The sequence below is a fragment of the Balaenoptera borealis genome, assembly GCF_965194805.1.
Source record: "Balaenoptera borealis genome assembly, chromosome: 7".
Classification (NCBI taxonomy): Eukaryota; Metazoa; Chordata; class Mammalia; order Artiodactyla; family Balaenopteridae; genus Balaenoptera; species Balaenoptera borealis.
In genome coordinates this window covers 87314726-87341802 of record NC_138864.1, presented here as the reverse complement: position 1 = coordinate 87341802, position 27077 = coordinate 87314726, and the positions used below count along the sequence as shown (strand labels likewise).

The window sequence follows — 27077 nt, the reverse complement described above, 5'->3', positions numbered from 1 at the left end:
TGCCAGAAAATGGAAGGAGCTCAGAGGGCAGTGATGAATTCTCTGCCCTCAGGGACCCTCAAGGAGGAAACAGACAAATAAACCAACAATTACACCTAGTATCACAGGCACCTTATATTTCCAGAATGTGAACATAAACACAAAAACACATATATGAACACTGGATGGGACACTGGATCATTATGACTCATGGGACATTGAAGCTACCAATTTGCAAAGGAGCTGCATGTGGACTAACAGACAGCACCCCCCTTATGAAGTTCTCAGCACGTCTCCTAGCAAAAGCAGAAGTCAGACTCCCATGTCTCCACAATTCCCACATATTCAGCATTTTTAAAAGCCTTCCCAAAGAAGGAAGGACAGGGAGATGCAAGTTATATATAGAATTCAATAATAATTAGGTATTAATGTTACTGCAGCTGCTATTGCTGGTCAAGGTGAAGTAAGCCCTCTACACGCTCTTCCTCTCACTAATTATGGCTAAAACCAATACAGCAAAACACAACTACTTAAGGAATCTAAAAAATAAGCAATAGGAGGGAGGTTGAAGAGGAAAGTCAAAAACTGAAGAAAAACCAGTATTTTGGGTTGTTTCTCCTCCTTTATTTCACTCCTCTCAGGGGAAAGTGGCCCCAGTTATGGAACTGGGCAGCAGACACAGACATCAGAACTCTGAACCTACCTTTTTCAACCAAAGCAAGAAAGGGGGCCCCCTGCAACCTGAAAAATGTGGAACACATCTCAATTTTTTCCTCTTCTTTTTCTCCTACTTCTAACACAAAGGTGGTCCCAGTCTGGAACTTCATGGCAGTGGCTGTGGCGTGAACACCTAAAGCACTGAGGACAAAAAAAAAAAAAAAAAAGTAACTCAGTCTCTCTGGTCAGAGGATCTGGCAAAAGGGTTCTCTGTGTTCCAAAGAGTATGGAAGAAATCTCCATTATTGTTTTCTCTCTCTTACCTCAGTGCTTTGCCCTGAATGTAGTGCCAGTCACATGCAACTGTAGAACAGAGTGAGCCAAATAAATGCTATGAGGAGCCCATCTTTCCAGCCAGAGGAACCCGGTACCAATGGCCCTGGGAACTGGAGAGTGTGCGGGAAACCCTGGAGAGGCCAGAATTGTACACTAATTCTGTGTACAAACTAACACAAGTTCTGGGCTTAGTGCCCAAGCTGGACATGCATGAATCAGACCCAAAGCAGCATCACTACCACTTTGAGACCTGACCTGAGATGAGACCGCTGTTCCGCAGAACTTGTGATTTGTACCTAATGAGGTTAATTAGTTGCTGAAACAAACAAACAAAATCAATATCCTCCAGATATTTTTCTGGGGAAAACTCCAAAAATCTCCAGAGGATGTGAATAGGACCCAGACTCCTACAACATAATACCAAATTGTTTAGAATACAATCTAAAAGGAGTTAACAAAAAACCAGGAAACTGACCGGTTCTCAAGGAAATTCTATCAACAGATGCCAGTCCACTCCAAAAAAGCAAAAGTCACATTCTTTTAAAGTACCTATATGGGCCATATTCTGGGCCATTAAATAAACCCTAAACTTTGAAAAAATAATTGAAAACACACTAAGTATGTTGACAGTAATAAGTGTGTACGACCATAATAGAATTAAAGAAAAAAATCAAAAACAGAAAGATAGCCAGAACTATGGCATGGAACTTACAGTGAAGGATGCCTGAAGGTCCTGCAGATGTGAGGCGGCTAAGCAGTCAATGAAATTTAAGTCGCCCAGTAAGTTTGACCTCATTTGTATCCTCCTGGTAGAGAAGACTTGGAAAGATAAGGCAGAATAGTAAAGATCAATAATTAGCATTTATTGAGCCTCTATCATGGGCCAGGCACTATGCATAATATTCTAAACAAAATTTTTACTCCTTATCACAATGCTGAATCCTCCCTCTTTTTCTTTCCCTCCTCTTCCTCCTCCTTTTTTTAAAAAAAAAATTTATTTTTTTAAATTTATTTATTATTTTTGGCTGTGTTGGGTCTTTGTTGCTGCACGCTGGCTTTCTCTGGTTGCGGTGAGCAGGGACTACTCTTCGTTGTGGTGCGCAGGCTTCTCATTGCGGTGGCTTCTCTTGTTGCGGAGCACGGGCTCTAGAGCACGTGGGCTTCACTAGTTGTGGCTCGCGGGCTCTAGAGCACAGGCTCAGTAGCTGTGGCGCACGGGCTTAGTTGCTCCGCGGCACGTGGGATCTTCCCGGACCAGAGCTCGAACCCGTGTCCCCTGCATTGGCAGGCGAATTCTTAACCACTGCACCACCAGGGAAGCCCCCCTCCTTCTTCTTTATGGACAGGAATTCCTTGATTAAAGGAAACATAGAAATCAGGTTTGGCTTACAGGACAATCCGAGGATGCTGGGTGAGTGCTGGTCACCCAGCAACCCTGAGCTTATTACAAGTAAAAATGATTTTTGTATATTTTATGCCTTTTTACCAATCTATTTGGAAGAAGCAGGTGAAAGTTTGCAATTTTAACAGATAATGTTTACTTTAGAACAGAAGCTAGATTAAAAGATCAGCTGGGGCCCAGAACACACATATTTTTCCTGCAGATCCAGCCAAATGTGAGACCAGGGTCTGGACATAATTCATCAGAGCCAAGCTATATTCTGCAGGCAGGCTGTATGATACCCACATACCTTTGCAGTACTGTCTGCCTTCAATTGCAAACACAGCCAACCAACTCATCAGAGAAGGACTAGAGGGAAAGCCAAGGCTGGCAGCAGGCTTGGCACCTCTTGGTGCCAGAAGCCACCTGCACACAGCACGGTGTAGAGGAATAGCCAGAGCGCCCTGAAGCCAATTCCTTCTAGAAACCAGCGGTGGTGGGGCTCATCCACCTCCAGCAAGGAGGAGCTATCTTCAGGAGGAGGTGGAAGGTGGAGGCCCCAGTTGCAGAGGGCTTGGGCAGTACCTTATTCTTGTCTGGTCCCCAGGGGCCACAACTGTTAATACTGCACTGAATAGAATGAACTGATTCCAGCCCCAGCTCCACTGGGAAGTTCCTGAGTGGTCTTGGAAAGCGACTTCTCTTAGAGCCTGCTGCACAGCAAATCACTCCAAACTTAGTGGCATAAAACAAATGAGCATGTATTATCTTTCACTGTTTGGGGGTTGATGGAGCCCAGCTAGGCAGCTTTTGGTCCTCCTGCAATTACAGTCACGCAGTGGCTGGGCTCCAGTTTTCTTGAACTCTGCTCCGCTCATATGTATGGCAGCTGGTCTGGGGAGTCCTAAACAGCTGGGGGCTAGAACATTTGGGGCTCCTCAGGCATTTCTCCCTATCACTGTGTGGTCTCTCCATATGGACTCTTCAGCACGGTGGCTTCAGGGCAGCTGGACTTCTTACACGAAGGCCCAGGCTTCAGGGGTACTTGTCCCAGGAGAGTGGCAAGTGGAAGTCAATGGCCTTTTGTGACCCAGCCTCACAGGTCACACCTCATTGTTTTTGTGGAGGTGTGAAAAGTCATGCCTGTGTTCCAGGGGAGGGGATATAGATCCCTCTTCTTGATGGCAAGAGTGTCAAAGAATTTACAGGTTTGCTTTGAAACCTCCATGGAGCCTGTGTTTCTTGACGTGTTGAATGGAAATAATACTACTTCTTGGGCTAGATCTTTTTGGGGGGAATGGGAGGATAAATAGGGCTAACGCGATGAACTCATGACCAAAGTCACCTAGCTGACCTGGTGTCAAGGGGCCAAAATGCCCATGTGGAAGCCTCTAGAAATCCTGGGAGAAGTGGCTCATTCTTCCCCCAGTGCCTGTCATTTGTTGTATCAAAGGGGAGAATTCTCAGCCAGGAGTGATTTGATCTTATACAATAAATACTGTGGCTTCTGGGACTTCTGTCCTGCAGTCTTGGCCAGCTACAAGGTGCCCTGAAGCTTATCTCTGCAGGCTCAGCTGCAACAATGTAATGTGTATGTTCCAAAGCTAGCTACTTTTCTTGCCCACTTTTCCAGAAAGGCACTACGCTGGGATGCCTGACACTAACTGCTGATGTCTAGTTTCATGCACCTTCCAGCTACCTTTTCCAACTCAGTCACATAAATATCTTTCTGCTTAGGCCTATTTTCCAGGCTGGTGGTTCCCACCACTGGTGGTGTCACAACCCACTGGGGTGTTGCAGCAGGCTGTCAGCGATGGTGCAAGTCTTTTGTTACTAACAATAGAGTTCCCAAGTCTGCCAATGACTTATATTGAAAACAATATACAAATTAAAGAGAACTCAAGTTAATCCCCATGATATGCCACACTCAGTTACCCTGAACATACTTTCTTGTGAAAGCCTGTAATTGTTGGATAGCCTTTATTTATTTATTTATTTTTTTAAACCTTTGGGTTTATTTATTTATGGCTGTGTTTGGGTCTTCGTTTCTGTGCGAGGGCTTTCTCCAGTTGCGGCAAGTGGGGTCCACTCTTCATCGCGGTGCGCAGGCCTCTCACTATCGCGGCCTCTCTTGTTGCGGAGCACAGGCTCCAGACGCGCAGGCTCAGTAGTTGTGGCTCACGGGCCCAGTTGCTCCGCGGCATGTGGGATCTTCCCAGACCAGGGCTCGAACCCGTGTCCCCTGCATTAGCAGGCAGACTCCCAACCACTGCGCCACCAGGGAAGCCCCGATAGCCTTTATTTTGAAGGAAGCAATTTTTAGCTCTTAAAGGAAACCACAATTCACGGTGTCTGTCTTTTATGAATGTTCCACCACACAAGACAGCATAGACTCAAGCATGAGGCAGAGTGGCCCCATCTGGGTTCATATCCCAGCTCCATCTCTAACCAGCTCTGACCTTGAGCAAGTTACCCAGCATCTCTGTGGTTTCTCCCCTTTAAACTGGGGATAATAAAAGTATGCACCTTGTAGGTTGTTGTGAGGATTAAATGGTGTCTATAAAAGACATAGAACAGTGCCTGAGATCTGTCCAAGGCTAGTTTTATAGCGGCTACTATTATTTGTTATTATGAGCCTTTTCTTCTTTTGAGGGTTTTCCTTGATGTTTTACAAGTCATGTTGTTTTTGGGTGTCAAGAACAAATACATCATTACTGCTTTGCACCGTGCCTGCATGTAAATACACAGGACGTCTCGGCCTGGATTTCTTTTGCTTTCAAGATACTTAAAATTTCATGGGCCTCTTCCTTGGCTGGCTCCAGAAATGTGTCTCGGGCTTGGGTAGCTCCAGGAAAAATGAGATTTGGCACAAGGAGGTTTTCTCCAGAATACTTCATGACTCTCTTCACTGGCTCCTCATACCTGCACCTTGATTCATTTCTCCTTCCCTACATCCATCATTTTCAGGCTCTTTCTGTCTCTGGCCAGTCCAGGGTAGGTGTAGGGGGAAGGGAGATTCCTGCTCAGGGTTTCCAAGCTGTAGGAAAGCTGGGGCTGGGCTGAGGGGAGGAGCAGGAGTTGGGAGATGAATCCCTGGCTTTCAAGGTTGAATTTCCAAATACTTTTTCAACCAGTGCTGTGTACTACTGTGCTCTGCAGATTAAGTTAACATTTGTAACCTGATCTAAATGTTGAAGAGGCTACAAAAGAGGGATTCAAGTAGAGACCAGTGCCATGGACAAGGTCTTCCTCTGATGTGTGAAAGTCACTTCTCTGTTTTGATCAGCATGCCATCCCACATTCCTTGCACGTCATTGTTTTTGCTTTACTGCACAGACCCTGCATGAAGATAAATTAATATATGTTAAAAATCTATCTTATAACTAAGAAATAAAAATAGAGATCAATTCCTTCTTTCCCTAAGGTTTTGGGTCTCAGCCTCACTGTTTGGTAGAGTCACCAGGGGAGCTTCTAAGAGATACAGCTGCTAGTCCTTTCTGATCTCACTGGTCTGCGTGAGGTCTAGGCATTGGCATTTCTTAAAGACTCCCAGGTAATGTTAATGTTGCCGGAGCTCCAGAGTGCAACCTGGCAGGCCTGTGGGTCCGTACTGAGCAGCTGTGGGTATTCCCTGTACCTCCTTCCCCCAACCTCAGGTTCCAAGAAAAGGGTCAGGTGACACCAAAGATGCTTCCGGCAGAACCCAAAATAACATATCTGTGTAACCTTTTAACAAAGTTTTATTAATAGTACATGGTCTATTGTTACCTACCTCATTTTCTTGGCAGTATTTTCAAAACCTATTTCCAAGATCCATCTTAAACTACTAAAGAAGAATTATTATGGACATTAATAGCTATTCTTCCAAAATATGACTCCAAAAAGAAGGATGAAAGATAAACTTTGTGAAGATGAATCTCTATTGCTTTGTCCATTTTTTTTCTATAGGCACAGTTTATTTGCTTCTCCTGAGTATGTCCTTCTCAAATGTACAGATTATTAAATATTAATAATAGAGGGATTTGAGAAAATATTTGTCTTAAAAAAATGCAAAATAGAAGCAAAAGAAAGGATCTTAATTTACTGGGAAGTGTGACCTCCAAACACTCAGAACAAATTCACATGGAGTAAATGAGTCTTAAACCACCATCCAGGCCAGGTTTTACGAGGTGTGGTCAGGAGCCTCCTGGCTAGACGGGCAGGCTACCTATGGCTTCGTCCCAACTTCTCTAGGGACAAGGGCCAGTCATCTGCATTTTAAACAAGCTTCCTAGGCATTTTGCTTGACTTTACTTTTTAAAGCAGCAGTGCCATCTTTAAAATAAAATTGTGCACAGAATCCCAGTAAATAAACTGGTGAAGGTGGAGCTCCTCCAGTGAGCAAAGTTAGTGATGAGACAGGCTTGGAGTTCAGCAGGTGGCCTGTCCTGGGGGTTCAGGGAAGCTTCCCAGAGGCACTGCACCCAGCTGCTCGAAGGACTCCAAACATCCGTGCCGTCTCTGCCTCTGTGCTTCCACTGAGCTGCCTGTTCCCTAACTTGTTGCCTTCTGTCTCTCCCTCTGCCTTCTCTCCATTCCAAGGGCCATCCTTGTTAAGGTCCTTGGAACTCTTCTTGTCTTACCACACTCTTTCTTCCTCAACCATCCTATTCACTCAATGGCTTCTGAAATACATGCATTTGTCCAAACAGTCACAAAAGAAAAGAAATTTAGAACATGGTAAGGTTGTGTTAAGGTGAAATAATTTTTTTTAACATTTGCACTTAACTTGCTGAATTGTAACGTGTTTTTTTTAATTGAAGTATAGTTGATATCCAATATTATATTCGTTTCAGGTGTATAACATAGTGATTCAATATTTTTATAGATTATACTCCATTTGAAATTATTATAAAATATTGGCTATATTTCCTGTGCTGTACAATACATCCTTGTAGCTTATTTATTTTATACATAAGGAATTATAAAAGTTTTTAACTTCCCAATGTTCTCATTTCATTGTGCATCTACTCTGGCTGGAGTGAACTTCAAGCATGCCCAAACATTTCTCTGGTTGTCCAGGACTGTTATCAAGGGCTGATCTTGTATTATGTCATTCTCTATGTTATATCAAGTAACTCGCATCAGACTTTCCATGCCCGCAGGTAACTTCTTAAAGTCCTGGTTGTGTTTATTTCATGGTGGGAGATGAAGAAAGATGCGCAAACATCTAGTCTGTGTGTAAATCAAGCATGCTGTGATAAGCTCCAGAGGAACTGCAGAGAGGGTCATGCAGAATTGCTCACAGGGCCATATTACATCCAAGTGTGACAAAACTCTGCACAAAGCAAGACGCACACTTGGGCCAATCACTGGGTTGTTGTGGCACCTGTTCAGGGGAATCTGGAGGCCCAGCTTAACCCTCTCTGACTTTCACACTTTGAACGGTGTCAGGAAAAGCACTGGCCCCAAAGCATCACTAACACCATTGCACCCATCACCAGTGACCCCCATCCTGAGTCGGAAACTCCTCAAATATGAATAGGAGTCCGTGGAATGTGCAGTCATAGGACCAAGGATGGAATTTTGGGCTGTGTGCTCAGACACTGCCACTTCTTGCTCCTTTGTCCACTAACCCAACAAATAGGCCATTTGGGGCAGGTCAGAAAGGATTGGGATAAGCTCTTTTTCTTTGTGCCCCTCTTCTCTCATTAACTCAGGGCCAATGGCAACTGGATCTTGATTCCTCCTGAGGCTTCACAGAATCCGTACCACATAGCCTCCCAAAGCTTCCAGCAACCAGGCATGGTTTGCACTGCCCCTCAAGCAAGGTGCCAGGGCTAGCGCACTATCTCACTGCACTTTGCACTTCAGCTCTTGTAAGAGAAACCTTGACTCCAGACACAGTGTTCATTGTCTGGATGCAAAATCAGGTGCTGGAACCCATGTCAGTTTTCTCTGAAGAGCTAAAGATTCCTTACCTGTTACTTCTCCCTAACCCGTAGCCTGGGACAAAATGGACACTGTAGCCACATGCAGCTACGCGGCAAGCAAAAGTAAGATGTTCCTTCACTCCAGCATTGCTGAGCATTGTGGGCTTCGGGTCATCTTGAGATGGCAATGAATTGTCTCCAGCTATTTTCTTAATGTCAGTTTCTGAAAACAAACCAGGATTAGCGGCACGAGGTGAGTTGAATTAATAGCTGCTTGGGAAGTAAAACAACTAAATCTCTTAGTTTCTAAATATATCTGCAAAATTAATCCAAAATAATTATAGTTTAGAAATGTATAGTGAATACCTTTGAAGGCTAGACTTACATCCAGTTTATAGTCCTTACATTGCAAATGGTGAATCTCTGCTTATAACTAATAAATGAGATCAAGTACACCTAATCATAAATATCTTCCAAAGAGTTAGTTTAACATTTTAGCTGGTCTCATATTTGTCCTGTCATGCTCTCACTATTCTTTTATAGGCCTTCTATACTCCATTGTCCTGGTTATAGGAGCAGACTCTCAGGCCCTGGGCTTTGTCCCCTGTCCATCTTCCTGCTATCATCTCAGCCATCCCCACCACCCTCATGCCTCAAGTTTACATCCTCAGAGCATGTCTACTTGCTATTTTTTCATATCCTATTTATAACCCATCCATCTTTTGATCACTAGAGTTCACTGTTTTCAAACAGAAAATTTTGTCCTTCCATAAAGCTCTAAATCTCAATTCATTTAATCTAACTAACCTTGTTTTCTACCGTTTAATTAATTCATTTAATCATACATTCAGTCATTTACCTACAAAGAGAATGGGCACCTGCAGAGTGTCAGGCCTTGAGACGCCACAGGGCGTTGGCAGAGGGGACTGTGGTATGCTACCCAGATTTCCCCTTCAGGTTTGAAGCCAGGGGTGTAGGTGGCTGAGGGCGCACCGCTGAGTCCCTTTGGGGACTAGCTTTCCGTTGTACACATCCTGTGGAGCTGCCTGCCAGGTTTCGCTCACTCTTGCAAGCAGCCACCAGTAACCAGCTGGTGTGGTGTCAAAGACTTGGGATCCTTGCCACAATTTAGGATGATTGGGAAGGGCCATCCTAACTCCAGGTCTCCCTATTGGATTGGCTGAGGCTTCTGCTACAATTGCATTGCAGTTCAATTTCTCTTTGCCCAATTCCACTTTCTTCACTCCCTTACAGGCTTTGTTCTTGAAAGTGCCCCCTCCCAAAACCACTTGCATGCAAATTTTCATCTTAGAGTCTTCTCGGGGAACCTGACCTAATACAGAGCTTTCCCTCAAGAAAATTACAGTCTAACAGAGAAGTCGGACAAATAAACAGGCAAATCGACAGTGTGGTAAGTGATATGACAGGGGATATAGTCTAGGTTACTAGTTGTATGGTTCAGGGTGAGGGGGGAGGAAAGTTCCTGCAGGAGTTGATTTCTAAGTGATGTGTTAAGGATGAGCCAGTCATCCAGGAGAGCTGCCAGGGGCTGGGCAGGACAGAAGTATGACAGTTTAAGAGAATGGCATGTGTAGAGGTCCAGGGGGATGGAGGACACAGAGTGTTGGGGACTGGTGAGAGATAAGGCTGGAGAAGGAAAAAGTAGGGAGAGGGTATGACATAGCACAGTTCATGAAGGCCTAGTGAGTCATGTTTAGGAATTTGGAAGTGCTGAATGATTTTTTAAAAAGTGACATCAGATTTGCATATTAGAAATGGTTCTCTGGAATAACGATGGGCAGCAAGAGAAGATGCAAAACAACCAGGTAGGAGACGGTGCTGAAACTCATGGGAAAATGATGGTGGACCACGGCAGTGAGGATGGAAAGAAAGGAATTTGAGAGACAATTATGGGATAGAATCAGTAGGATTCTGTGATTGATTGGATGTTGGAAGTAGGAGAGAAGACATAAAGATGACTCCCTGGATATGGGAACAGGGAAAATCGTGGTGTCATTCACTGAGATTAGGAGACTGGAAACGAAGCAGATTTGGATTTGGGGGTTTGAAGTGCCAAAAAGACATCCCAGTATGAGCATCGAATGGGCAGTTGGAGATAACGGATTTGAGGCTCAGTGAGGAAATCTGGGCTGGAGACACATGTTTGGAAATCTCTAGCAAAAAGGCAGTAATGAGATTGCCCAGGGAATGTGTATGGAGTCAAAGGAGGAAAGGCTCAGTTTTAAACCCTAGGAGACATCAATATTTAGTGAACAAGAGGGACCTTCAAGGGAGACTGAAAAGGAACAAAGAGCCACAAAACCCAAGAACATGTGTGTCAGAGAAACCAAAGGAAGGGAGTGGTCAGATGCCAAGATAAAGACTCGTGTGTCCTGTGAATTTAGCAACGTGGAGGTCATTAGTGATCTCAATGAGAGCAGTTTTGTGGTATGTTAGATACAATGCCAGACATCCATGAGCTTGACTGACTGGGAAATGAGGAAGCAGAGATGACGGGTATAAGGAACTCTACCAGGAATATCTATGAATGAAGCAAGGAGAGGGAGAGGGCTGTTGTTTTGGGGAGATGTTAGTTTGGGAGATAGTTCTAATTAAGATGGGAGTCACTTGGGCAAGCTTAAGGCTGTTGGAAGGCAACCCAAACAGTAGAGAGATGACCCAGCAGTTAGTTGGTAGAGTGAGGCACCAAGATGGTGGGATGGAGTAAACCAACGCTTGGAGAAGAGGTTGGTTGCATATGGAAGAGGGGCTCCTTCTTGTGATGGGAAGGAAGGAGGGTCTTGGGTAAATTTGTGGGTATATGGGAGGACAGGGAGGCAAGTCCTGATGGTGTCCAGTTTCTCCGTGGAGTAGGAGGAAAGGCCTTGTCCGCTGGGAGTATGGGAGTTGGTGAGACAGGTGTGGCAGGTTTGCAAGACTAGCTGTCATGGCCAGCTCAGGCTGCTCTAACAGAATACCATAGACTAGGCGGCCTATAAAAAACAGATGTTTATTTCTCACAGTTCTGGAGGCTGGGAAGTCCAAGATCAAGGTGCTGGGAAATTCAGTGTCTGGTGAGGGCCTCATTCCCCATTCAGAGATGGCCCTCTTTTTGCTGTGTCCTCACATGGTGGAAGCAGGAGAAGGAGTTCTAAGTCTCTTTCATGGGCACTAATCCCATTCCTCAGGGTTCTGCCTTCATGTTCTAATCACATCGCAAAGGCCTCATCTTCAAACACCATCACACTGGGGATTTGGTTTTGACACATGAATCTGGGGAGGAGGGAATTCAGTCCATAGCATTAGCGAACATTTGCTGTATCTGCTCTGGAGAATGGGACCAGGGGAATGAAGGAAGATTTCAGGGCAGCACTCAGGTCCAGCTGCCAGTGGAATCTAAGAATTCCTATGAGTTCCTGCCTTCCAAGCTGTGGGATTTCTCCAGAACTCTTCAGTAGCACGGGCATAGATCCAAAGTTGGACAGTGGGATTTTGCCAGGTGAGTGAGACGGAAGGACCATGCAGGGAATGCGGGGGGAGAACCTGACAGAGAGAGTTGCAGTGATGGGCTGGGCCCTGGCACTTGAGATGGAATAACAAGGAGACTTAGAGGCACTGGAGGTGGGTTGCTTGGATTTTAAATGCAGGAGCAGAGCCAGATTGAGGGGACGACAAGAAGCAGGATGGGGCCATTGGAGTGGGGCGATGACATGGAGTAGGAATGCGGGTCACCAGAGAGGAGGATATCAAGGAGCTGAGAGGTTCAGTGTTAGGTGCTCAAGTCATTTGCAGCAATAGTAGGAAGTGAGAAGACCGGGGGCCAGGGCTACAGTAAATGGTGGGGGAGTGTTACCAGGTAGTCTGTAGAGGACAGCAACGATTGAAGGGTAGAGATGACAAGGGCTTCAGAGGAGCTTTCCGGAGGCAGAAAGGAGCTACAGGGAAAGAAGGGGGTGGAGATATGAGGGAATGAACCTGTTACAGGAGAAAGGGCCTCTGAAAAGAGCCAAGAGGTACAGACCACTGAGATGAGCTGAGTGTATTAGGGATGGATTGTTGGCCTCAGGGAGCACAAGGTAAGGTTGGGTTGAGGAAATAGCTTAGTGGGGAGAGGATAAATTGTGTGATACATCCAGGTGCTTACCCTGGAGAATGGGCTCGGAGGACTGACCATTCAATGTCCAAATGAATCAGTCCCCCACCTTATCTGCATCTGGCGGCAGGTGAGGGGGAGGTTCAGGCTATGAGTCAGCAAAGGCCCGCTGGATGCAAGCAAGTCCCTGTTCACATTAGAGGCTAACAGTGGGATTCATTGGCTCCCAGTGTTCCTAAGGCCGTGTGTGTGCGTGCGTGTGTGCGTGTGTGTGTGTGGGGGGGTGGGGGTGCTCAGCCTCATTTGGCACGGAGTCTGCTCAGGTGTAGATAGATTTGGGGGCTCTGAGACCCAGGATCCATGTCCGGGCACTCTAAGCATTTCATGCTCCAATCTCTTTAATCCTTTTATTTATTCCTCAAACTTACATCAGTTGTTTCTTCCCTTCCTCATTCCCAAAAGGATTTAAGATGTTCCTGTTAGCACTTACTATGGGCCAGGCACACAAGGGTTTCGGATATATGTTGTTCCCTCTCTATAATGTGTTTTCCAAGTTTCCTTCTGTTCAAACAAGATCTATCGTTCCAACAAGGCCTAGACAAGTTTCATCTCCTCCCTGAAAACTCCTCAGTCATATCAGATGCGGTCTTTTCCCTTTGGAACTCTTTCAGTACTTGTGCTCTGAATCACACATTTCCCTACACAATCATATTTTCTCCTAGCTTACCCTGACTCTCCATTGAAACTGTAAGACCTTTGGGGATAAGGACTTTATTTGAATTTTTAATGTCTCTGAAATCCACTAAGACACCAAGGACATAGTAAGCCCTCAGTAACAGGAACTGCATTTTAGGGAGACAAGCCCCTCTGTAATGGAGTGTTTCTTGACAGTGCACTAGAACTAGGACTAATAATGAACTTTCTGAGTTTCTCAGGAACAGCCATTGGAGCATGAACAGTTTAAATTACAAGGTCAGCTACCAGAAAGACAGAAGATAAAATCTGAAAAGCAATAAAGTAGCAATTTACATTTGTTCTCACCAGAGACTAAAGAAATACATTCATTATAACACAGTGACAAGCTAATGTTGGGGCTTTGTGGAAAGTTGAATGTTATATGGATATACTTTGTTGCACCCATTTTAGGTTTCTGTGAAGTGTGCCTGGATTATGCAGGTTCCTCTCTTGATATGAGCAACTGCTGAGGGACACAACTGTCAGAATCTACAACTTGACCCCCAGACACTTCTGCAATAAACAGATCAAGTGACCTACTTCAAGGAAATGAGAAACAGATGCCACAGTCAAGATCCTCCTTTTGCTGTCACTCTGTGGGTAGGAGAGCGAGTGGGAGGAAAAGGCGGAAATTTGGAAGTTTTAATTAGGGCCTTGAAAATGCAAATGTAAAGAAATAAGGAAATTGGTTCCCGGCAGTCTTCCCTTGACCAAATTTTGCTTTTCATTGTCCATTTAACAACGTTTCCCTGGTCCCTATACTTTAATGTCGCTAGGCTTTATTTTGGGGCATTTACTTGTCTTTATTATTTTATTCGCATCTCCTCCTTTAAATTTCCTATTTCTCCATCCCCAAAGCTTTTACAAAATTATTTTTTTAATTAAAAATTTTTATTTCAAATGCCCAAGATGTAGCTTTTAGTGAGAAAAGGATTGGGCTTGTACCCCGGTGACCAGACCAGGGATTCTTCATGAGTGGTTGCTCTGTAGGGTTTCTATCCTCAGAATTTGTCTGCTTTGATCCAGTATTTCTATAGTGTCACATCAGGAAGTACCTTTCTGGTACATCTGGAACTCCTGAAAAAAAGGCATTAAAGGTGGCCAGTAATTGTAATACTTTAATCTGTATTCATTATAATCTTGAATTAATTCTTAGGATCATCTACACACATTTTTTTTTTAAAGCAGCTTTCAGTCCTCCCCCCCCCCTTCTCTCTCTCTCTTTAGCGTCCACCACTATGTGGCAGCCCTTAGCCTAAAGATATGAATATGAATAAACTGCATTCCCTGCTCTTGTGGGTCTCGAGGTATAAAGACAAAATGAAATCTGGCACATAACTTTCATGACTATTCCATTTTGTGCTCTACCACTCTCCCTGTGTGAAACATCCTCCTTTCTTGGGGGGAGGGGAGAGAGAAGTAAGAGGAGTTGCCTCTATTTTATCCAAGCTTAATGACCCATGAATTGGTCATCCTTTGTAAAGCATGTGTGGGAAGCAGGAAACTTGAAGGGGAGGAGCAACTGCTCAGACAGCTGAGAAACTTGAAGCCCAGAGCGTGTGGGACTGGTCTAAACATCACACAGCTGTCCTTGCCCCTCAGCACTCTATTCCTCTGCATCTTCACATCCATTCTGGAGTGTCAGCTTCAGGCTTCGGGAGGACAGAAGACTTGCCACCCTCCGTATACAGCATCCACCGCTTTGAACATTTATCGAGCAATTATTTTGATGGAAGTAATTGTTAGATACCTTACATATACTGTCTTATTTAATTTTTACAAATCTGTGGGGTAGATGTTTTTATTACTCTTATTTTAGGGATGAGGAGACCGAGCCTCAAAAAGGTCTGGTAACTTGGCCAAGGTCACACGGTTGGTACACGTCAGAGCAAAGACTGGAATATGGGCCTACCGTCACCATGTGTTTTAACCAATATGCTAGACTGCCCCTGCTTGGTCGCCAAGAAGAGAAGGGACTCCTCAGCACTGGTGGAACTGATCAAAACCCACTGGGTGTGGCTTAAACAATAGGTGTTCCTCTTTCAATACAGTTCAACAAATTTTCACAGTCAGGCTCTGGGCTAGGCTCTGTGGGACAATATGAAGTTGAGTAGGAAAGCTTCTTTGTCTTCTAGACATTCAAGACCATGGGAGAGGAGGGCTAGAACTAAGTAACTTTCAACTGCACTACAGAACACAGCATATTTAATCTTCATCTGACTATGTTATCTCCTGCATTCATTCACTCAATCACTCATTTATTCTTTCAACAAGTGTTTTCTCTGGCAAAATGGTACCAGTTGAATCAAAGAGGGAAACACACTGGATCCATCTGACACATAATTTCAGAATACAAGCATTCTGTAATATCGCTTCAATAATTTTAAAAAACCAGTGTCTAAAAATAGTTGTTCCCTGTTCTGATGAAAGACAGGTGAAAATTCAAATTCTCAAAATATAGAGTATGAGGGATTATTAATTAGCATGGCAAATTTTTTTCCCTTTACAAAATAATTAATTGCCCTTAAAAAGGCATAACAGTGAATGGATGCCGATATTAATGAACTTCCTTAAATAACGAAATCACTGGACAAAGAAACTTAAGGGCAAGGATCCACAGCCTCGTGAAGCACCTGGAATTACAATGGAGATAATCAGAACGATGCGGCTTGATTTACAAAATTGGGAATTAAGGACAACTTTTTGGAACAAGCCCACTTAACACCGCAAGGGAAGGAACTTAGTTATCCACGAGGCTGTAGGGTTTTGTGCAAAGAATGCAAGGGTGGGTGGGTGGGGGGGAGAAGGGTAACTGGGATCTGCCTGGTTTTCCCAGTCTTCCTGGGCTTCCTTCAGTCATGCCTTCCGCTTGCTACGTGGAAGAAAGTGCGTTTTCGACTAAGGTTTTGTATTTTAACAGCAAATAAAGTTTTTCTGCTTTCTTTCAAGCCACAAGGTTACAGCATTTAAAACTAACAGAACATACGATAATTTTTTCTTCTCGGTCCATTCAATTTTATCACCCTCAAACTGGGCTCCTACCCTGGTTTTCAGTTTTAATGTCAGGCACACACTTATGTCTCGACCCTTAACAGCTCCCCTTGAGATACTCTGCTGCCATTTTAAATCGGGTTGCCCCGCTCGTCGTATCAGTGAATGCGGGAGCTGCACTCGGCAGCGCTCTAAACTGCGAGGCCACACATTGTGGAGTAACGTGACCCAGTGGCTCTACTTTGTTCTGCTCTTCTTCCAGCTGCAAGGGCCACGGAGGCTCCAGAGCGCACACACAGCGCCCCCCCGTGGTCATTCCCGAGCGCCTCCTCCCCGGTCCGGCCGCCCCCGCGACGAGCTGCTTGGGCCACGCGGGCTTTCCCGGGGTCCACTTGCAGCCTTAATCGGGTCCGAAACTTCGACCAGCGGCCCCCGCCCGAGAGGGCCCTTTCTTCTTCCCGGCCGCTCCCAAAGGTAGGGACAGCCGCTCCCGGGAGGCGATCCGTGCCCTCGCCCTGGCCGAGCCCTGCGCGGGTCCCACGTAGGGCCGGGGTCGCCGGGCTGCCCCAGGTCGGCCCCCGCCCTCGCCGGAAGTCCGCGCGTGCGCGCTGGCTGTCCGGGAGCGCGCGTCCGGCGCGGAGGGGCGGGGGGAGCGGGACAGCGGCCGCTCACAGGGTGTCCCCGCCCCCGCCCCCCGGCGTTCTGCGGTCGCCGTGACAACCGGGGCAGCGGCAGCGGCGGCGGGCGCGCGAGTCCGGCGCCGCCTCCTGGCCGCACCGCCAGGCAGGCAGCCGCCGCCCGGCCTTGCAGCTTTCCCCGCCTCCCCGCCGGCGGGGAGGGACCGGCCCGCCCTCCGCCCGCCCGCCGGAGAGTGAGCGGCGCTGGGGCCGCCCCGCCAGCCCGCCGTTCGCCGGCCGCCGTCCGGGCGCGCGCAGCGAGCGGGCGCGACTATGCCAAGATGGTCCTGCAGGCGCGGAACAAGCACCGGGAGGCGGCCCCCAAGCCGCCCCAGCCACCCCGCGCCTCGCAGTCGCCGCTGAGGGGGGCGCCAGATGTCGGCGCCGGGGAGCCCGGGCCCGAGCGCGCGCCCTCGTCCCCTCGGCGCAAGGGCGCCGCGGGCAGGAAGGGGCCCCGCGCCGAGCCCGCCTCGCCGCTCGCCGGGGGCGGCCTCGGGGGGCGCTTGGCGGCCGGGCTGCGCGGGGCGCTGGGCCTGCGGCTCTCGGGGCGCGGCCGGACCTGGACCACGCTCCTGCTAGGTGAGCAGCCCAGCGCGCGGGCGCCGCCGGGACGCGGAACTTTGAGGCGCGGGCGCCCCTCTCCCCTTCCCCTCCGCTCTCCTCCGGCTTCCGCGCCGCCGAGCCCCGCCGGTCGGTCCCTGCCAGTTCGCAGCCCTCTCCGACTTTTTCTGGGACATCCTTACCTCTTCCTTCCCTCTCCCTCTCCTAGGCTCAGTCTTCGTCGCTCCCTTCCTACTTGCTCTCTGTCTCTGCTTTAAAAAAAAAAAAAAAAAAAATGGCCCCGAGATCAACAGCTGCCCGGCCTGGCCGCGAATTGGCAGGTCTGCGCTAAAGAGATTGGACGCTGCTGATTGGCGCGGGCCGGCAGCCTTCCAGTTATCTCGCCTCCTGTCCGGGAGAATGGTTTGCTTTGGGTTGGAAGCGATTCCGCTGAACTCAAAGCAAGAGCACGTCCCCTGTTCTAGAAAGTTGCTAAACTTACAATTAAATTTTGGCGTGCTGTTTTTCTTCTTGGCTGCAGACACCGCCTATGGCACTTTATTTGTGATTCCCTTCCGCACGTCACCTTCCTGGTTGTGTTGTGTTTTGGGCGCCCAAGCTGGGACCCTGCTGACCTGGGAAAGATTGGTATGGAGGGCTCCCCCTCATCCGCTGCCTTGACCTAACGGATGATATGCAACGATGTGCTGAAAATATAAGGTTGAAACATTCACATGTTGTGGACCGACTTCAGGTTTCCTTTGTTTTCTGATCGACATTCTGATAAGGCAAGTTATAGCAGTTTGGATAATAGGCCTAATTTTTCTAAGTCAGCAAGTAAAATGCTGTAACACTGCCTTTCCTATATAATGTCATTAATGGGATTTGGCTACTGAATTATTTAACTCTTGGTCCTTTCAAATTCCTTTAGTGACCCCAAAGAATTTGGAGTTCAGTGTAGACCAGGGAATAAAATACAACAAATCGGCTTCCCCTGAGATCACAGCCGCTCAATCATAAAAAGCCAGTCATCACAGTGTGTGTGCGCCTACACACACACACATTTTAATGGGCTCAGGAATGTTGATATTGCTTTTGGGGTACTTTTTTTTCTCTTGTAGATTCAAGCCTAGCGAAATTCAGTATTTTCAGTACATTTCTCCTTTTTTTCAGTAACGAGCTTGAAAAACCTTGCCAGTGTGCAGGTTAGTTAAATTCACCTTGGGGAGGCAGCATGGTACAGTGGATGAGACAGAGGCTCCTGATCCAGTTCACTGTGTTTAAGTTTGGTTTAAGTTTCAAGTTATTTCCTTTGCGAGCCTTGCCTTCTCTGTGACATGGGATTATCACCTGCCCTACTTACTCCAGGGCACATCCTGAGGAGCAGAACAAAAAGGGGTGGGTACTATATGGCTAGACACTTTGTATCTAAAACATTTAACAAATTTTAGTTGCTATTAAACTAAAAGCACAAGCATAATATTGATTTGATATCTGGTGACAGAATGAAGTTGCATTTTTCTTGAATAGACAGCTACTATAAACATTAACCACTTTGTAGCAAAATATGGAACGGCATCACTCCTTCAGGGAGGTTACAGTAACAAATCATAGAATAATATCTATTGCCATTTTCTTATGTGCATATTTTCTTTGCTTGTAATTTCATTTCCTTTGAATCTTATATTGGATGGCTTATATTTGGATCTAGTAATGGCTCATACCTAAGTTTTGTATTAATGTAACAGTGTGACACTTTACTTGACTCATCCCTTTGGGTATTGGAAAGAGGTACGGTGAAGGTGCTGTCCCACATTTTTGGATGTACTCTGGACACTGGCCATCAGATGGATGGAGGTTGGATGACCAGACCAAGGTCTAGAGACTTTCTGTCCTTGCTAACCGTTTACATGAGGAGACGGGGCAGCTTGAAAGATGATTCTGGAGAATAACCAGACCTGGAATGTTTGGTTCTTTCTCTGGATCTGTACTCTCAGAACCTGTAAAGAGGAGCAGAGTTTAGACATTTTTGAAAGCTGCCTCATGTTCACTCTTCTTCCCTCCCAGAATGAGTGAGAACTGAGCTGACATGGTATGGTTTTTTAGTACAGGATTTTGCTATGACAAAAATTGCTTCATTTGTGTTTTGGAAGAAATTTTACAACTTGAGGCTCCCTGATAGAAGCACACCTTTAAAGAGAGGCTGACTAGGGGTCCCTAGTCTCTCATCTCCTCCACGTGTGTGAAGCACTGATGGGGAACTCACTACCTACCAGGATGGCCCTTTCCACTGTTGGGCAGTCTTAAGCCCTATTAAAAAATTCATTTTAATAAACATGTTTTTCTTTTTTTTAGACATTATTTACCATTTAATGGTAACAGTCATAAAGAAGGTCTTTGAAATGTTTAGTTTTAGATGTTTCAACCCAGTAGCTCCCTATATCAGCCAGGGGAGGCAGTGGTGTAGTAAGAAGAACCGTGACACAGTGTTTTCCTAACTTTTTTGACCACAACCCGCAGAAAGCAACACAATTTACGTTAAACTGCTCACACTTCTGAAAATCCAACCCTGTATATTTATGCATGTGTCTCTGTGTCTGTCAAACTGCTTATGTCAGTGTCCTGGCAGGAAACAGATTTAACAAGTGGCCTATTTTCAAAAGTGTGAGCAGGTTTAAGGAACCCACAAAGGACACTGAAGCACCCAGGGTTTGTCACCAGTGGGAAGGTGCTACCACCTCTGGGCCTGAAGGGGAAAGGGAGCTTCCTCCGGAGTTGAACCCAAGGAGAGCTGTGGAGTGGGGGCAGGATCACCCAAGAAGAGTGACCCCAGACACTCTGCCCACCCTCTGATCTCCCACGGGTGCCTCTCACTGGCTGACCAACGGGAAATCCTTAGGCAAGGGGCCCAGCTGAATCATTCTGTAGGGTCAGCCTCCTGGGGCTGGGAACAAGGCAGAGAAGGGAGGAGAATGGATTTGAAAAGGGAAATGGAGACTAAGAGCAGTATGTGCATACATTTAAAATAAAAAGGTCATGCACTGTACTCACCCTATAATATACAGTGCATTTTGATTTTCTGTTCTGTCCTTTTTTTTTTTTTAATTCTGTTTATAAACCATTAAGCTGATTTCACGATCTAGTATTATGACCCACAGTTTGAAAACACTGCTTTAGAGGAACTGTTTTCTGATTCTGTACCTGTTTCAAACTCATTGGTGCCTGAGCAAAGCATTTAGCTTCTCTGCGCCTCAGTTTGTACACATGTAAAAATGGGAGACCTGGACTAGACTAGTGGCTCTCAACCTTAGCTGTATACTAGTGTCACCTGGAAACTTCAAAAAATCCCGAAAGCTAAGCCACACATCAGACCAATTAAATGAGAATCTGGGGTGGGGTGAGGTGGAGGGAAGCATTAGTAGCTTTAAAGTCTGATGTTCTGCTTCCCTTTAGGAGCAGACTGTCTAGCATTACAGAGCTGACATTCCTACTTGACAGCAATCCCCTGGGACTAAGTGTATCTACCCCTCCCCTCTTTTAAATGGGGACACAGACAGCCCAGTTTGCCATAGTTTCTCCTAATCTCTATTGTTTTCGCAAAACGGGCTGTGAGTTGCCATTTATCATCTGATATGTCTGTTACTTTAATTGGAATAGCATTCACAGAGGTGGTGAAGACTAGGGGTGTGGTGAGGGGACAGATTTAAGGGAAAAGATCAAGAATTCTATCTTGGACATGTTACCTTTGAGACATTCGTGAGATGTCCAAGTAGAAATGTCAAGTAGGCAGTGGGACATAAGAGAAGAGATCTGAGTGGGAACATAAAACAGGGAATCATCAGCAAATGGGTGGTATTAAATTCATGGGAATTGATGATAGTATCTTCTCCTGATATGGGGTTTACTCTGTGCCAGGCATAGTTCTAAGTATTTTAGATTAACTGACTTATCTCAAATTCATTTAACTATTAAGTCAGTCCTCACCATGACACTGTGATTGTCATACCCATTTTACCAGATTGGGAACCTGAGGCACACAGATGTTAAGTAACTTGCCCAAGGTCACCCCTAGAATGTGGAATGGTCAGGACTTGAACCCAGGCAATGTGGCTCCAGAGTTCATGCTCTTAACTGCTATGCTTATATTTCATCTTCTCTAGGGTGAGTATACCAAGAAGGGAAATGAAGCCCCAGGGTCCAGTTCAGAGAAACCTCAACATTTAGTGCTCAGTAAGCATTAGCTTTCTTGTTTCTTCCTTCTTCAGGGGAAATAAGGAAGAGAGGGATCATAACTAGAGATAAGGGAATAGAGGTGGAAAAAGAGCATATTGGGGTTGGCTTAATGGGCAAGAAAAGCTGAGGAACCGAGAGGCACGGGGGCCACTGGCCATCTTGTGGGATGGCTTTCAAACAGACACTTAGACACACCTGAGCACCAGCCCTGAGAGTGTGTTAATACATAGATGTTGGGCCAATACAGTTCCCCGAAAGCCAGTGAGTTGGATGGGTATTTGGGCTTTTAGAGAGTTTCCTCTGTTTAAGACCAGTTTTTTCTTTCTAAAGTACACTTCTGGTTAACTTTAAAGAATGTTTATAATCACTTAAATATATGTTATTATTAAAACATACAATTAGGAGGGTTCTGAATATGTGATATTCATGAGAGCTCAAATAAATAACAAATGTGATAAGTTTAATTTGTGTAAATATAAGGATATATTACCAACTTGTGATTGATTTTTGACCCATAATATGGCATCAGTACTGAAAGCAGATAAAATTTTATTATCTACATGTGTGTATTTTGATGTTGCTAAAATTTGCACTATAGCTATTTTTGTAAGCTTTGCACACTTTGTGTGTAAGATTAGGCTATATTATAATGTCTCTTAAAAAAGCTTATGTTAATGAGATATTTACATTATCATAGAGACTACAAGCCTGTGTGCTTGCTTCCAAATGGGGTAGCATAGGCTTTATAATTTATGTTTAGTCTTAAATTCTTGTTTTGTTAGTTCATCTTTTACCATCAGATTATACTTTGCCCAGACCATTGGAACATTATTCTTCCAGGGAAGAGTCTGCTAGTTTTCTTTAGTTACCATTCTGATGATTACTAGTCATAAAAGTTAGTAAAAATTACACCTCTTTCTAGGTCAAAACCTTTACATTACTGTTTAATCCCATAAAAAGCAGTCCTGTTTCATAGGAAAGATCAGTTCTCCATGGGTGATCTTTCATAATTCAAGAGTCATTGAGTACGATTAAGTTTAAAAAGTGGAAGAATTAATTTTTAGAGTACATAAATCTACAACTATTGTAACTTTTATTTTTGTTTTAATACTAATTTTCATTTTCTCAGCATTATTACTCTCTCCCCCCCCCCCCCCGAATGCATTTAAGAGCTCATATATCTTCATGTTTTCCTGGCATATTTCCTCATATTTGACTTCCTTTCCAAAGTAACCAATTATCAGGTGTGTTTTTCAGTACTTTCACTACACGTAATTGATTCTTGGATGGCATTTTGTATTTTAATCATAGCAGCAAATGTGAACATAACAGCGTAGTCACCAAAATCAGTCACAGAAGTTCTGAGTGATTCATTGTAGTGACCAAGGATGGAGGTGATTTTATCTTCTAGTTTACAGTAGCACCAACTATATCTTAAAACACAGTTTATAAATCACTTGGCCAATAACTTTTGAAAACTTGCCATCTTGACAGATGTTTAATTTGAGAATATTGTTATAATTGAGAAGAGTGAGGCTTTATTCGTATGTTCACGCCAACTCAAATTTGCCTAATATACTACTGCTCTGCATTGCATTTTCCTATTACTTCCTAACAGTAACCACTGCTTTTTGTAGTGCAGCCTTTCAGTGCTGCAAATGTCACACCTCAGAATACTTTCCCCACGTTTTAATACTAATCATAAAGTACTTACATAACTAGCAGAGAGCTACTGTTCTCTACTATGTTTAAAAGTTTTTTAAAAATAAGACCTGATTCCTCACTCTTCTCATCTTTGATCTTCATGGAAGTTTCCTGGGAATCTAGAAATTAAAAGTTAACTCCTGGAATTTTATATGTGGGGAAACTAAAGTGGGCCAGGCGAATGGTCTGACATCTCTAGTGAGTTCACTGGGTGAAGTTTGGGATTAAAGTTAAGGTATCTTGGCTTGTTAAGCACATCTGTCAAATCGTAGGTTTCAGATCTACAATCTAAGGCAACTGTCACAGATGCTTTAATGGGAAGATGATCTCATGTGTTCCAAGACCTGATAACTTTTTTAGCAAGAGCACTACTTTGGTGGCTTATGCTCATTTGGGGAATTGCTCTGATTGTTAAATCCTTATGGTCAACCTGTCAGTCTCCATTTTGTCTTTGCATAACTTTTTTTTGGAAACTACTAAATTCTGAATTGTTTTTGATTGTGTTGGTTGTTTGGCATTGTTATAAAAAAAAAAGAAAAACAGAATAAAATAGTAAAAAACAGTATCACAGTTTTCTTAATCATTTAAAGGCTAAGCAAAACATTGTGCTACCCAAGGGCAGTTTCCAATTTGGGGAGAATGCATAACCTTGAGAATCCATAACCATAGCCTTAAAACTTTAAATGGTTTATCGATTAATGAACTTGTTAAAATCTCTTGCTTAATAATATGCTGGGCCTGGGTGTATATTGTGTATATATGGATCTTTTTTTTTTTTTTCCCCTCTAGTGAAGAGATGCAGCTTCTACCTTTTTTTCCATTAGATTTATTAAAGCTTTACAGTTTCACTATGATTGCTCAGGGACATTTAATGAGCTAGCGTATTATTTCAGGTGTATATTTTATCTAGCTACTTGTTCTTTAAAAACTGAAATGGCATTTTTTTTCAGTAAGGAGAAAGTTACTTAATGAAATTGGTAATGTAGGTTACTGTTTGATTTAGAAATATTTGTGTCCATATTATGTGAGGATACGATTTTAAAAGGAAGTTAGAATTTATTGCTTTAAAAACCCATATGTTGGGTAATTGTATTAAGTATTGCCTACTTTAATATATGTATATACATAAATATTTTAAATGTGAAAATTTTCTTTGTATACTTCTTTGTTTAGAGGCCTAATTTTATACTGTTTGGGGGTGGTGATATACATTTTCCAGGTTCTGTTTTCATAATTTCACTTCAAAATAAACCTTTGTCCTTGATTTTTAAATTATTTCTAAGAAGTTTCCTCCTTTATGTCAGTGTACCCTTTTGGTTAAATGTGCTTATTAACATTTTTTAATGCTTAAGCTTCCAGTCAGAAGGGCACCAGAGGCATAGAACCCAGGCAATCTGCGAGGCCTTGGTTTATCCCAATCGTGTGACCTTGGGCCTCATGGGAAGATAAGAGCCATTTTTGCCGCTAAAGGGCTCCTGGATCTTTTTGCTTAATATGTGAAAGTGCTCTGTGAACTGCAACTGATAAACAGTTGTTAGACTTATTCATTATAATTGAGAATTTCTTAATTTTTCCCTAACTGTTGTAAGGTGTTATTTTGCTCAATGCCAAATATATGGAGGAGATTCACATTAACTAAGGTCAGCGTTACAAGCATTATTACATAGACCACTGTGAGTTCTACCTAGGAGCTATATAGTTTCTTCCAATCGTGACGGAATTTTAAAGTAGTCCTACTTCTCACTTTGAGACTTAATATCTCTATTAATAAATTGAGTGCATTCCTTTTTTCCCTATAGAAAAAACAAAAGAGTCAAACCTGCCAAGGCTTTTAGTTTGGGGAGCAGAAAGATCTAAAAGGAAAACAGAAAATAACCATGGAGGCCCCTTGGACAGTGTGAAGTCCTAAGTATTAGTAGTAGTAGTTGTAGCTCTACAAGGTCATTACATGCTAGGAATAGAGATAACCAAGTGAAAACCCCTCATTTCACATTTGGTGAAAATGAGACTGAAGCTAAATAAGTCATATAAAATCTAAGGAATATTTCTTCTTGAGAATGACTTTCTTACCATGGAAGGTAAAAAAGAATTTGATTCTTAATTTTAATTCTTCCCCTTTCTTAATCTTTATTTTTAGCTGTCAGGATTTTGACACTTTTTCCTTCAGAATATCTTCTGAATTTATATTTGCCTTTTCATAATAAAAATTGTTAAAAATGTGGATTTCCAAGCCCCAAGTGAGATCTGTTGAATCAGGAACTCTTGAGAGTGGGGGCCCAGGAATGCAGTCTTAACACGCCCCCCTCCCCCAGATCAGTGTTCTCATCCCTGGCTGCATGTGAGAATCATCCCCAGTGCTAGATCTAGCTATGTTCAAAGTTCCCTGGTGATTCCAGTGTGCTGTCAGTGTTGAGACATTGCCCTTAAAAGTGTTTATAAATCACCTGAGGGCTCAGAGGATTTGGGATGGGACCTGAGAGTCTGAATTTCTAATAAGCTCCCAGGTGACCCAATTATTGCCGGAAAACATGTGCAATACAAAGCAGCCAATTCTTACATTAAATTTTGAGAACAGCTATGGAGATTTTGCTCCAGTCATTTCTGCACCAGTGATAACCTTGACTGTATATCAGAATCGCTCAGGTATTAAAAAAAAAAAATCCCTGGAGTTTCAGATTTAGGAGCCCTGGATTAATACTCAAACGTCTCTAGTTTTATTTAGTGCCACGGACAATTCTAATGCAATCCCACGGTTTAGATCACCTTGCCTCTATATTGCTGCTTTATGATGTTCTCTCTGAAAGTTGCTCTGTCTCTTGTTTTTTTTAAAAAAATTATTTATTTATTTATTTATTTATTTATTTATTTTTGGCTGTGTTGGGTCTTCGTTTCTGTGCGAGGGCTTTCTCTAGTTGCGGCAAGTGGGGGCCACTCTTTATCGCGGTGCGCGGGCCTCTCACTATCGCGGCCTCTCTTGTTGCGGAGCACAGGCTCCAGTCGCGCAGGCTCAGTAGTTGTGGCTCACGGGCCTAGGTGCTCCGCGGCATGTGGGATCCTCCCAGACCAGGGCTCGAACCCGTGTCCCCTGCATTGGCAGGCAGATTCTCAACCACTGCGCCACCAGGGAAGCCCTGCTCTGTCTCTTTATTGACTAGCTCAGTGCTTCTGAACCTTTTTTATGTCATGGCACACATAGAAAATGATACCGTTTGTGTGACATGAGCAAATGGTCTCTTCAAAGCGCAGGGTTACTGGCCCAGGGGGGACTCCGGTGGCTACCGTTCTTGATACCGCTGGTTGAGTGGCTCTGCCAAACTCCCCTCCTGGTGTTCCTAGAGCTCTGAGAGCCTGACACACTATATATATAGTGAGTGAGCCTTCAGTTAATGTCTCATTATTGTCAATATCATGTGTATTCTGTATCACCAGTATTAGTGATGGGAATTCTTTTGTGATGTTGGATCAGAGGCCACATACAGCCTTATTGTAACTGTCTTCTTTTCTGGCTACGCACCATAAATCCTCACCTAAATTGTAATCATGTCCTGTAATTCATCCCCCTTCCCCCCCACCCCCACCCAATCCCACTTTAATAAACCCTGTGCTGAGAGGGCCACTATTGATCTGCCTTCTCAGATTTCTTACAGTTCATAGACTTTGGGCTATTTGCTTGGGTGCCTAATGTGTTCTCTCATTATTTTATGCACCTAAATCTTCTCTCTCAAAGATTTTAGCTTTAAGGGCCCAGATCCTGGCTACTATTGCTTTAATGTCCTCAGTTTCTAGGAAAATATGTTGTGCATCTAGGAGGCTTTTAGGTACTTGTTGGCTTTAAAGCC

At 44.3% G+C, this 27077-nt stretch overlaps 1 protein-coding gene and 1 long non-coding RNA gene across 2 annotated transcripts in view; one reads left to right on the top strand and one right to left on the bottom strand.

The window, feature by feature from the left end:
- Positions 1–1800: 1800 nt before the first annotated feature.
- On the bottom strand, positions 1801–26835 carry LOC309632250. Its single transcript, XR_014246813.1, has 5 exons — positions 17505–26835; positions 14039–14170; positions 8314–8488; positions 4650–5692; positions 1801–4331 (listed from the first exon to the last, which is right to left on the bottom strand). It is a non-coding gene; the product is annotated as an uncharacterized lncRNA (long non-coding RNA).
- The window catches only part of DPY19L1 (dpy-19 like C-mannosyltransferase 1), a 243399-nt gene continuing 233218 nt past the window's right edge, over positions 16897–27077 (top strand). Inside the window, exon 1 of the mRNA XM_082399504.1 lies at positions 16897–17340. Within this exon, the coding sequence (XP_082255630.1) occupies positions 17043–17340 (298 nt within the window). The 5' untranslated portion in view covers positions 16897–17042. The remainder of the gene's footprint in view (positions 17341–27077) is intronic.